At 45.1% G+C, this 13,263-nt stretch overlaps 1 protein-coding gene across 1 annotated transcript in view; it reads left to right on the forward strand.

The window, feature by feature from the left end:
- The first annotated feature begins 463 nt into the window (after nucleotides 1-463).
- Nucleotides 464-13,263, forward strand: part of FHDC1 (FH2 domain containing 1) — a 36,953-nt gene continuing 24,153 nt past the window's right edge. Inside the window, exons 1-4 of the mRNA XM_015625810.3 lie at nucleotides 464-541; nucleotides 4,823-5,455; nucleotides 12,280-12,341; nucleotides 12,864-12,966. Of these exons, the coding sequence (XP_015481296.1) occupies nucleotides 4,973-5,455; nucleotides 12,280-12,341; nucleotides 12,864-12,966 (648 nt within the window). The 5' untranslated portion in view covers nucleotides 464-541; nucleotides 4,823-4,972. The remainder of the gene's footprint in view (nucleotides 542-4,822; nucleotides 5,456-12,279; nucleotides 12,342-12,863; nucleotides 12,967-13,263) is intronic.

Here is a 13,263-nt window from a genome sequence, read left to right on the forward strand (position 1 = left end):
AGCCGGCGGGGAGCGCCCGGCTGAGGGATGCGGGTGGACCGAGGGATGCGCTTGCTCGGGAGCGTGGGCAGAGGGCGAAAGGCTTCATTCGTGGAGAGGAGCCCGGTGCTTCCAGCCGGGCGCTCCGCCGGTAGCACCGCTGTCCTGTTTCTATAGAAATAGCTGCTGTGAGTGCAGTGACAGGGTGCGGGCAGTGATGGATGGGTGGATGGATGGATCAGCTCGGCCGGAGCTGGCTTAGACCCAGTGCCCCCGGAGGCGCCACTGCGCATCTCCGTTCGCCGCGGCGGCGGCTCCGGCGCTGGGTCGCGGCTCGCTCTCCTCCGGCTCGGGCATTTCGGCGGCACGGGCCGGGCACGGGGGATCGAGCCCCGCTGCCCCGCTCCCGGGGCGGCCGCGGTCACCTGCAGCGGCCCCGCCCGGCCGCGCCTGCGCTGCCCCGCCCCGCGCTCCGGCGGCGCGGCCGGGCCGGGCGCGATGGGAGGAAGCGGCGGCGGCGGCACCGGAGCGGGCTGCGCCGCGTGCTCCCGCGGGCGCCGAGGTGAGCGGGGGGCGAGGGGACCCCCGGGCCGGGCGGCGGCTCCGAACTGCCGGGGGCGCGGCCGGGCGGTGCAGGGGGGTCGCCGCCCGCCTGCGTGGGTCCTTCGCCGCCTTCCCGAGGCGGAGGAGGAGAGAGCGCTCTCGGGGAGCCGGGCTCCCCCCGTCGCGGGACCCCGGGCCCGCCCGGCCCCTGCCACGGCCGGAGAGCCGCTGCCGCCGCTGCGCTCCGCTCGCACGGCGGGGCGGGCGCTGTCCCGGGCTCCCCGGCTTTCTCCGGCGGGGCGAGCGCTGTCCCCGCCACGTCCTGCGGGGGACAGCGGGGCCGGGCCGCTCCCGCCGGGCCGGGCGCGTCTCGGGGCGCCGGGGTCCGGCGGGAGCCGGAGGGCAGCGGGCGCGGTGTTACCCCGGGTGCTGCCGAGCCACCAGCGCCCTCCGCGGTGCCCCGTGGCCTGCCGTGTCGGTGGAAGGGAATTACGGAGTAAGGGTCTCGGGTGGTCCCGGCTGCAGGGCCCCCACAGGGCACCTGAGCCAGGCACCTGCCCCGGGCGGAGAACACGGTGGTGGGGCTGAGGGCTGCTCCCGTGGGAGCCCTTTCCCTGCGGCGGGGCCAGAGCCTCACCTGGGAACCCGAACGGAAAATCGCCGGCTGGAGCCCCCGGCCAGAGCCCGCCAGGGCACTGCCTGGCCCGGGCGCTGCCCCCGCGGCAGGGACGCGGTGCCCTGCAGGGCTTTTGTGGGATGCGTTCAGCGGGGAAGTGCCAAGTCGCTGGGTAGCGTGAGCTGCCTGTTCTTTGTAACCCGCAGGTTTTGGCAGGATCCGGGGCTGGTTATCGGCGTTTGCAGCCTCTCTGTCTGCAGTCAGCAACTAGTTGATGCCTTTGCCTCTTTGTAGGGTTGTTGTTGAGACACAGGCACCCAAATGCTGTGGTTGGGCTCGGCGTTATTCTCATGAGAACTTGGCGGGTGCCTGATACAGAAACGTGGGCAGGGGAGAGCATAAGGTGTGAGTTAAAGGGAGTCATGTCTTTCAGTATGAATTATGAAATGCCCTTCAGTGCGTCGTGCACTTCACCTGTTAATTTGTGTATGCAAACACAATCTGTGTCCGTCTCAGTGGCAACTGCCTTTTTTGCAAGAAACAAATTACTTTAGAGCGTTTCTCTTACCTGGGGAGAAAGTTGTCCCTACCCTCTAATATTAAATTACATTTCCAAGTTAGATTAGCTTGGCTAAAACAATGAATGAGACAAAGAAATAAAATATTTCTTTTATGCCAAATATGGACACAATTAAAACGTGCAGTAAAGATGTTACTTTAGAGCTTTGGTGCTTCTCCGGCTGTTTTGGATAACAAACACGCAACAATGAGGTATAATTGCAACATCTTAAACGTTTGTTCTTTGGTCCATTTTATTTTTCCCCCCTTTAATCCTTTGAAAAGTGTGGAGAGGCTCCTTAGGAGTTAACATTTTGCTTGGCTTCTATTATGCATCCCAGTCCCAGCGTCTCTTGGTAATCCGTAGTTCGCAGTTGGAACGGCTGTGTTGTTCCCCACCTCCTCTTGCTGTACTTCCTGCTCAGAGGCACCTGCTGATAGCAGCGAGCAGCCCAGAACCTGTCCTGGCTGCCAGCTCCTCTCCTCTCCCACCCACGGTAGTGGTGGGAGCCTCCGCTGGGAACAGCTCTGAGCCGCTCCTCCAGAGAGGCAGCATGAGAAGGGAATTTTGACCAGTCTCCTGGTACTTGGTAACTCGAGACCGCCATCCTCTTACAAGCAGGTGACCTCTGTCGCCTGGATCTTGCTTACCTGTCAGAAAACAAAGCTGAATGCCAGCCTTTATGCTGTGCCTTTCCTTTCATGCCTTCCTTCCAAATGCTGATTCCTCCCCTTTCCTGGTTCTGGCTGTTACCTCATCTAAAGCAGCACAGGGCTCATTGGATTGAAAACAGTTTTTCCTGTTCTATCTATCTTTACATCTAGGTTGGGATGTTTTCTTCCCCGTGCCTTCTCCACTCCTTTCACTAGGAGTGTCCCTTGTCTAGCTCAGAAGTGCTCAGGTCTGAGATCAGTCCTTTTCCTCTCCTGTGTGTTAGCGCTGGGACTCTGATGATTCATCTCCTACAACTCTGTTCCATTAGGATTTGATCCTGTTTTTCCAAAAGCATATGGATTTATTGAAAGTCTCAAAATTAGGTTCTTGAATGTTGCCTGGGGTATGGTCGGTCAGTCTGTCTGTGTCTCTTTTTTTTTTTCTTTTTTTTTTTTGTGAATGTGTGGGAACCCAAGTTAGAAAATAATAATGTTGAATACTGCTTTGTGATGGTGGAAAAACTAGCTAATACATTTTTCATTTTTAAATAAGTAGTAGGGAGGAAAAGTGTTTTTCCTAGTTGAGTATTTCTTTAAATTAATGCAACACTTAATTGCTTTGAGTGGTTAATCTCTTTCCACCACCTTGCACCTGCTTTTTTATGCCTCTCTGCTTCTATGATCATGAATTTGGGAGGAGAGGCGTGAACATACAGAGCCCTGTAATAGCAGCTGGGTATTAATGCTGACTTAAATTTGAAACACTCTATCCTGATCCACTTTCTTTGTAGCTTCTCTCCTTTTTACCATGCCATTAAAATATTTTCCATCATGCCAGTGATTTAAGTCTCATACAGGTTTTTATGTATGTTCTCTATTCCTGTAAACACCTGGATAACGTAAGGTGTGAGATTAGAAAATCTGAAGCAGGAGTTCATTGCTACCTGAGCAAGGTTTTGAGAAGAAAAGGTACAGTGGATGATTTTGTGTTGTTTTCCATTGATTTCAGTGAAGCTGTGAGTGGCTGAGTCCTTGCAGACAAAGAGAGAATTTGCCCTAAGGCTTGTTTCTGTGACTTGGGTCTGTTTGTTCATGTACAGTTTAGTGATGGATCTCTGGCAAAAATAGTGACCTTTTTTCATCACTCTTATACAATGTCAAATTGATCCGGGTTGCTATAAGCCCCATGTGAAACCTGCTGAGGAGGCATACCACTAAGTCAGTGCCAAATTTCTGATTTGATGTTGTTCTTGTGCCAGTGCATGACTTGAGCTTTTTATGTTGCATTTTCCTGAGATGGAGTTTTGCTCAGGGGCTGTCTCCTATCAAAGTTTGTATTGTGTGGCATCTTTGAATTTTTAAAATTTTTTCTTATAAATTCCCAAATCTTTTTTTTTGAGATAGCTTCCAAATTTCCATAAAATCATGAGATTCCTCATTGGTATGTATTTGAAACACTTTAATTTGTTTTGTCTGAGACTTACGAATTAAATCTGTTTCAATAGATTTGGCTTATCAAAAGTGTGGGGTTTGTGGAAGTCGTGGTTTGCTTCTAATAACAGCATTTTTATTTAGAAGGGGACAGTATAAGAAAAGTGCTAAAACCCATTGTGATTCCTGTTGTTTTATGAGATAATCTAGAGATAAAAACTTCTCAAAGTCTTTAAAGCTTTGCTTATGTGCAATGCTTAAGATGTGTAGGGTCCTGACGTTCCTGCCAGCTTCACTGTCTTTTCTCTCTCTCTGTTGTTGAGCTGGCACTATGAACCTAGGTGCTGAAGTAAATTATGAAGGACAGCTTAATCAAACTGTGGTCATTTTTCTGAGTGTATTTTGGGAGATAGTGCAGCCAGACCAGTAATAGTTTGAAGTTCATGCTCAGTGAACGCAGAGACTTTAGGGACTGCACACTCTTTTTGCCCTTATTGACAATTGTCTGAGATAATACAAAGGCAAAAGAAGTAGTGCACTAGGCTAGACTGTTAAATCATCAGCACATTTTTAACTATTATAACGCAGTTTGGATTTGAACCGTGAGTTTAGAGGATTCAAAAAGGGTCTGTTTGGTGCAGTTAATCCAGTATGATAGTACTGTGTGCAGTCAGCTTTAAAAGCGTATCAGAAATTAGCAGTGGAATAATATTTGTTTTAATAATTTGAGATAAATATATTCTCTTACAAAATTGCACTGAATGGAGATTAATAGGTTGTTTTGATATCTATTTTGGGTGATTTAGAGGTATTCTTGTTTTTGTATATGTTCTTGAAATCTAAGCACCTGAAGCTGTTTGTAACGTTGAGTGGTGTGGATAAATGTTAAACAATTTCTCTGTGAAGGACTTTTGATTCACTGAATTTCCCTTCTGGATTGAAAACTTACTAGTTGTTGTACCTTAGTTCTGGTGTCTTTTCAGTGCGAGGGATGATGTCCGATGTCTGTGACCTGAGTGTCCCTGTTGTCCTTTGTCACAGGTTGTGGAGATGGTACAGTCCCCTCTTGTGCTGCCGCTGCTGGCAGATAGGGTTTGATCCCAGCGTGATCCCAGCGGCTGCCGCGCTGACTGTTCAATGTTTCAAACCCATCCAAGGAAGTAACACTCTCCCCTTCGGGGAGGCTGTAAAATGCATGTTATGAATTGTCTCTCCTTGGTCAATGATAAGGAAAATGGGGCTATTCCAGTTGCAACGGGATTAATGAGCGAGGATACGACGACAGAGCCTCACCTTTCTCAGCCTGCAGCATCACCACCCCCTGCGCCATGTCCCCTCACAGGGGCTCCCCCAGCCCCTCCGCTCCCCCCGGGAATGCCGCCCCCACCACCACCCCCTCCTCCACTGCCTGGCCCCAGCATACCTCTGCCTCCTCAGCTGGTAAATGGCCACGACAGCCACAGCAAAAAAAAACGAATGCGGAGCTTTTTCTGGAAAACTATCCCCGAAGAACAAGTCCGTGGTAAAAACAATATCTGGACAATTGCTGCAAGACCACAGTATCAAATTGATACGAAGACAATTGAGGAACTTTTTGGGCAGCAGGAAGAAGCCAAACCTCAGGACTCCCGAAACCGATCTTTAAAGTCTTCGTTTAAAGAGACTAAAGAGGAGGTAAGAATTAAAGTAAAAACCTCTTTTTTTACATAATGCTGTAGGAGTTGATGTAAATTCTGCCTCGCCTTTTTCTCTTTTTCTGTCATGTTTCATCCTTACGGCAAATTTGTCTTGATTCGAAGGAGAGGGGAATGATGGGAAACACAAACTCTTTGTTCTTAGTGGCACATATTTGTTTTTCAAAGAGCTAACTGTGTTTTATTATTTTAACTTGCTAAGTGCTGTGATTTGATCACCTGTTAAAATAAATATGAATAAGTGGAGGGAGCTGAAAGCATCTGGATTTACTCATGTTAGATAGCCCATGAGTTTCCAGTGTGGAGCACAACTGTATTGTCTCTTCAACTCTTCCTCTATGTGTGTGATGCAAACAAGATGTTGTACATGCAAACATGTACCAGGCAGGAGAGAAGAGACCCCTGTTTGCAGGGGTTAATGCTGTACATGTCCACAGTATCCTAGAGTCCCTGTCAAGAAGGGAAGTGCCAGTAGGGCAGCAAGGATATAGAACATAATATAGTGATTAAGAGTATTTGTTATTTGGTAATTTTAAAGTTTCCACTTTCATAAACATGACTTTCCTGCTAAGAAAAACTTTACTTCACCTTCCCTGTTTTTTCTGGATGTGAAGATAGCCTTCCAAGAAGGTCCCAAGATTGCCATTGATTTCTGTTCTGGTGGTAAGGAGTGTTTTGTACTGAGTGCTCTCAGGTTCAGACGCTCTCCAGGGAACTGATAAGTAGCTTTTCTAGTTCTTAAATCCTCATTTATAGACAGCCTCTTTGTGAAGCCTGAATTGAATTGTCTCAAGTGATCTTTCTCTGAAGTAATTGGAGGGCTGAAATGCAGATTTAATCACTAGTGTGTGTCTACATACGTGTTAGCTTGTAAACAAAATACATAGGGCATGGGGTTAAGAGATGTAACAACACATCAATTTTTAGTGAGAAAATAAGGACATGAAGTTGCTGATATCTTGCAGGATTCAGGAGATGTCAAAACAAGATCAGAAGCGACAAGATGAGAAACCAATGCACTGATAGCATGCATGTTGTACATATTGAAATTCAAGGTTTAAAAAGACATGTGTAATGTAGGCTCTGAAGCCCTGACATTGGGAAGTAGTAATTGGGGCCATCATCAGAGGTAGTCATTAACCTCTGCGCTGTTTTCAGGCTATGTTCATCTTTGAATCAGGAGTACAGTGAGTGGACTTCCTGTGCAGAGTACAGGTGTACAGAGCTCTGGCCTCCTGCATTTCCTCAGAAGCTCCCCCTTTCAGGACTGCTGTGTAATAAAAATCTAGTTCTAGTAAATATTACAGTAAGTTTTGGAAACTGAATGTGGCCCATAGTGTGCAATAGCTAGGTCAGAGAAAATCCCAGTGTGCTCCAGAACTCATACAGTGCTAGAGATTAAAATCAGAGGCCTGCAAAACCAGGGATTCTCCAGGATACAATGCCTTGGAAACAAAACCTTGCCTTGCTGAAAGTTGTGGGTTTTGTGCATCTGTTTGGAGCCGATATGGTGGTTCAGTGCATTTGCACTGCTTGCTGCCTGTGCTCCCTGGTTCATGGTGACTTTGCACGTGGCAGGTGGTGAGGCAACAGGACTTGCTTCCGAGTGATGCCACTTAAGTGACAAAATGTCCCGCTCACTCGCTAAGCTTTGTCAAGCATGCTGCAGCAGTGTGTCAGTGGTGAGCAATTTCTTATGTGTTAATGGACTTTGCAGTCCTATCTGCTTAGCAAGGAGGGAAGGAGATAATCCTGAGGAGCCGTGTGTTATTGGAAGTGCGGAAGCACAGACGCGCGACAGCTCACGTGCTTCACCCTGCTGTAGGCATGGTTCAGCAAGGGGCTGGAGGTGGGAGCAGAGGCCTTGTTTGTGACTCTGCTGGCTGCCATCCATTGTTTCAATGTGGGGTGGTTATCCTTAGCTCACTCTGGTGAAACCTACGGAGGCTGACAGGAGCTGGGGGTGCAGAATCAGTGTGACCTTGTGGAGAGCATGTTAGCGTGGGGCTGAGGGAGCTCTAGCTCTGTGTGTGGCCGTGTTGGTGGCCAGCCAGGGGCAGGTGGGCAAAACATTTTGTGTTTCAGTAGCTCTGTTCCTTCTGTGTAAAACAGAGCTGATTTTCGACAGTGCTTTATGGTCTAGCAATGAAAAATGTTCTTTGAAGTTTACATAATGGAATTAGCTTAGTTGGCATAGTATATAGGCAATGAATTTTCAAGACAACTTCAAGTGCATAAACTCAACTTTTACTTAGATCCAAACCTGAAAAAAGCAGCATGTGTCTGAAGTGCTGTACAGAAGTGCATGGCCAGAGAGTGCCCTATTGTCCCTATGGGGTCCCTCTTGGTGCAGTGGTGTAGCTTTGGTGGAAGTGGTGGAGGGTTACTCTTCAGCCAGAGTTGAGGCCACTGCCCCGAGATTGTGGAGGAGATTTGGGGTTTCATACCTTTGTTGATCACTGTTTGATCACTGTTGATTATGAAATCATGAGCCGTTTTGGTAAAAGTTCTACACATGTAGGAGCTTACAACACTGCGTGTCCTTTTAATTCCTCATTTGACAGTGATTTATACAGTGATTTATATGTTTAGATGTAACATCATCGTTATAACAGAAGTCCCTTTTGAGGCTTGAGTCAAACTCCTACAGCAAATGCTTTCCTTTTTGTAAACAATCCCTCACCAAGCCCTTAGGAGATTAATTAACATGTTTCCTTGACTAAAGGCTTCATTTGCCCTATGGTTCCATGTAATTTGAGTCTCTGAAAAATAGGGGGTGCAAGGTTAAGTTTACATGCCAATTTACTTTCCCCATCCTTCAGGGGTGTCCTAGTGTGGCACAGCAGGCACTCAGCCAGGCTAGAGTTAGCCTGGCAGTGGAGTGGTCAGAACACCTTCTTGTCAGCCAAAGGAACTGGTCTTGCTTTCTCCTTCAAACTGTGCCTCTGCTCCTGTCTCACCTCACCCCACCTGACAGAATCTGGATAATGTAGTACACTTATTGCACCCTCTGTAAACATCTTGAAGGAAGCAGCTCAGCAGAGTGCTGTGGGGTTCTTCATTTGTTTCCTACTGGAATAGTTTCTGCTCTTCTAGTGAGTTTTGATGACTTTGCAGAAGGATGCAGTGAATTCCAGAACCTGTGCAAGGGGGCAGTGAGAGGAGGAGAGAGAAGGAAGGTGGAAGGATTGAACAAGATGTCTCTTGCCCCCTCTCCTAGACATACCCTCTCTGTTTATCCCGTGCTGGCTCTGACGCTCATTCCACCTCCTTGAGAGCTGAATCAACCTGTTAATCCAGGGAAGAACTAACAGCAAGAACCAGATGAGATGAGTACCAGTGCCTGCCTAAGGGAAAGAGCATGCTAGGAACATGACATGGGAGGATGACACGGAGTGGGGACAGCCCTTTAGTAAGCTGCTAGGTTTGCTCTGCTGCACCGTGACTCCAGGCATGGAGTGATGGTTAGTGTGTGTTGTAATGTGAAATGGAAGTTGGAACAGGAAGTTATTTATATCCTTCCTAACCTTCAGCACCAAGCCTGAGCCACCAGGCTTGTTCCATGCTTCTATAATTTGTAAACTGTATCCCACCATGTGAAACCCCATTGTTCTTAGGCAAAGAAAACCTACAATGTTTTGTTTTACTAATCTGTTATAAATCTGCTTTGTTGTGTTTCTCTTCCTCATTGATGATTTCATGGCAAGAAGCTCCTGTTGCATTGCTCCAGCCACTACAAAGTCAGTTTTGATGTGGGTCTTTTTGTGTCTCCCAGAGCACTTCTCTGAATCTTTTGTATTGATTGCAAATTTGTGATGGGGGTCAGGAGTAGATATCATCTTACCATCAACACAACTTCACCATGGTACTCAGGCTAATTTTCCCCTTCACATAGTACCTTGAAAACTGAATATTTCTGTGGTGGATTAACATCTGTCAAACTGAGGCCTGTTACTGTGTGATCTGTGCCTGCTACAGATTTTGGAAATATGCTGGGTTGAATACTCTGGTGATGGAAAGTGGATTCATGAGTGAATTGCTGTCCTTGGTTTAGAGATTGCACTGTTTTATAGAGCAGAGGTTGCAAGTATGTGTGACCTGTGATGTTTTTGCATGGGCTTGAAAAGTGCAGGTGTAGAGATCGTGGAAAGTATCTGAGAGATTCGTAGTATTTCCAGTTTCAGAGAGTAAAGGATGAGAATTGAGAACACTCTCCTGATTTAATCTAAAGTAAATCATAAGAAACCGTATGAGAGGGATTTTTTATTTTTTTTTTTTGCTACAGAGAATCCCAGCAGGACTAGGAATAGGTTCCCTATTCTCAGTTACAGTCCAGTGTAACTTTTGAGTTACGGATGTCCAGGGGTATTACTGGTGGACAGCACTTCAAAACCTCTTTGGGTGGCAAACAGAGACCTGAAACGTGCTGTGCCGGCAGCAGTGTTGACAGTGTGTGTGAACAGAAGACAGGAGCAGACTGAGCAGAATTTAGAAAAAGCTGTGGTAATGTTCAAAGGGTGAAAAGCAACAGCAGAGAGTGCTCTGCATGAGCAAAATCAAATGAAATCTCGGTGGAGAAGAGCAGACACTGTGAACAGATGTTCAGGCTGAGGTTATGAATCTAATATGCAACTGAAAGTGAGATGGGAGGTAGTGTATAAGTATGCAAGGAGTAGGAACTGGTATTTATGGAGTATCTGCCAGGTTCCTTTTTTCTCCTCCTTGTGCTCCCATCTAGAAAATCCTTGAAGGTAATTATGTAATGACAGCAGTTTCAAACACTTCTGATAAGTTTGAATAGACACCAAGAAAAGAGTGACCAAAAAGTGAGACTTGTTCTGATTCTGTGGTTAATCAAGAAATCAGAGAAAAAATAGGATACAGTAATATACGGAGCAAGAAGTGTATGTAAAATCCTGGTACTTAAGAGCAGCTGTGACATTTTTTTGTTGTGCTGATAAGACAAATGCAGCTGTATATGTTCACATTTGTTGTTTTTCTTCAAGGGAAGATATTTAAAAAAAAATAAATATGTAATTTGTTTGAAGTTGTACTGTAAATCTGTGTTGTGCCATGGAAAACAAAGGTTTACTCAGCTGATGATCAGTCTCCTTGTAACAGTTACCGACTGTGATTTTAAAAATGTACACAAGATTAACTCTGAATATGCCTTAAAAACCCAAACAAACCAAAAGCCAAATGATGGTAAAGCTTATAGGCTTAAACTAGTACAGAGAAATTTGAGAATTAGGGGTGTCTGGAGCAACTGGAGACTGGAGCTACAGTTAGAGAGGTCAGTGAGAGGTCCTTGCAGTAAAACATTTGAAAAAGATTAGATACTGCAGGGGGAGAGATAGGTGAACCTGTCCTGCGTTAAGGGGCTTTTCCTTAATGATCTGTTGGGGGCCTCTCAACTCTTAAGATAACAGGAGAATAAACCACAGTCTGTCCCCTTATCTCTGCATATGCTGAAACTGAAGGGCTTTGGGCTACCAATCTTCTAATTAAGACTAATATGCTGATATTTCCTGTGTTTTCTAGTCTTCACTGTTTTCAGAAGAGAGGAAATTCCAGAATTTCAGAAAACTTTTCAATATGACTCACTATTTCCAGCAGACGAAGAGGCTGTCTCCTGGGTGTATGTTGAGGATAGCCCATTAATCATCCCTATATTTTCACTGTCACCAGCTGACTGCAGGCTAATTCAATTTCGTGATAATGCCAATGTTGCATTTATATATCTGCTTCTAATCTGAGCACTGTCACAAAGGTCAAAACGCCTTTCCAGTTGTCAAAACCACAAACAGCATGCAAGTCCAACAGTAGTCTTGAACATCTATGTGTATTGAGCTCTTTTATTGTAGCAGTCAGGTGGAACTGTTAAGGTGAAACAATTCTCTTGTCCTTGTAAATCTCATGACTTTTGTAGCTGTTATCACCAAAATAGCTGTAGTGAAATTTTAACCTTAAGGACACAATTTGCTAACACAGGGCAAACCTCTCAGGTTTTAACTTGTATGCTGTTACAGGAAGAAAAAGTAGTATAAAAGAGGCACTTTGATTTTAAAATTTTTTACAAAATTTGGGCAAAATATTGTGGACTGTTTTTTTCTTTCCCCCTCTGCTTAGTTTTCAGAATTGTACATGTAAGATGAAACAGCAAACCAACTTTGAAATACAAAGCTGGGAGAGACCATTTTTATTATGGATTTCTGTTTGCTTCTAGGTAAGCAAACAGATTTCAGCTTATGTGTTTCAGGATTTGATTCAAGATCAACCTACTTATCTTCCTCTGAACCAGTGTGGCTGTTAGTTGGCATGAATTAAAACAGTGATGCACCTGACCTCTGCTTAGAAATCACATCCTCACAGTTGTCACAAAACCTCTGAATTTACATGGGTTTTGAAGTGTGGTGTTCACTAACCTTGGGGCCTTCAAATGCAATACAGTGTAATACCTGTTAAGTAACATTTTGCAGATGCAGGGTAATGAAATAAGCAAGAATAATGTTTTTATTTTGGTTTTATTTTGTAATGAAATAGAAATATTGACTCCTTCCTTCATTATATGTTGCTATGGAAATTTTTGCTTCACTTGGAAGAAGGTGATGTGAGTGTGCTATATATTTCCCTGGTAAAAACTAGTTCTGTACTATATGAGCTTTGTTGATAAGAAGTCTCTATATTTATTTGGCCTGGGATTTGGTGCAAACAGTTATCTGTAGCAATTTAAGAAGTGATATCTGCATTATATGCTGCTTTCTTAGGTGTTGTTAGATTAATCTCTCTTGCTTTCTCTCTCAGGTTTCCATTTTGGATGCAAAACGAAGTATGAACATTGGGATATTTCTCAAACAATTCAAAAAGTAAGAATTCTTTGTAGTTCTCATAAAATATATACATTGTGCTCTATTCCTTGTGGAGTTTGCAGTTTTATGCAGTTTTATTACTTTCTTAAAAGTAATTTGACATAGTTTGTTTTCTAATCTGTTCAGTTTTGAGTGGGCAATAAACATTTAGGGTTTGCTGATGTTAACCAGTTGAAATGAGTTTTCAGGTATAGTTAAGGGAAGCCCTTTTACCTCATGTAACACTGCCTGTGAGCTGCCTTTCACTGGTTTCCTCTAGTTATAAATAATTAGGAAGGGGCAATGTGAGCAACTTTTTCAAGAGCAAGTTGTTTCATTGCTGTCTGTATTCACTGATAACGGTGCCCTTCAGTAAAGGCATCACTGGAAGCAGTGTCAGAGCAGTGCTGCTGTGGACACTGCTGTATCCACTGATACAACCTCTTTATAACTCTGTTGAGTAGCCCAGGCATGGTTTTTTCTGTGTAATTGTTCGCCCTGCAAGTCTTAGAAATGTGTGTGCTCAATTGTTTTTTCAAGGTCTGCCGAATCCATCATTGAAGATATTTATCATGGAAGAAGTCAGCCCTATGGTTCTGAACTGCTCCATGAATTTCTTAAATTATTACCGGAAGCAGAGGAGGTAAATAATGGTTTTATGTGGAACTTACTTTTTGTAGAGTTCTGCTGACTGGGATTCCAACATGAAGCTCTGTAAAAGAGGAATCTCGGTGCCTTCCTGGGGCCAGGGAACAGGGAACCACTGAGTGCAAATTTTCATTTGACTTGTGGTATTGAGGTCACAGTGTAGTCATTCCTTTCACATCAAGTAATTTATCCTGCTTTTAAGGAGTTGATAAGACCTCTTGTTTTTATGATATCCCTTTTGTCCCATAAACAGTCTGGAACCTTTCTTTGTGCAGATAATTGCTCTAGGGAG

This window comes from Parus major, chromosome 4, assembly GCF_001522545.3.
Source record: "Parus major isolate Abel chromosome 4, Parus_major1.1, whole genome shotgun sequence".
Taxonomy (NCBI): domain Eukaryota; kingdom Metazoa; phylum Chordata; class Aves; order Passeriformes; family Paridae; genus Parus; species Parus major.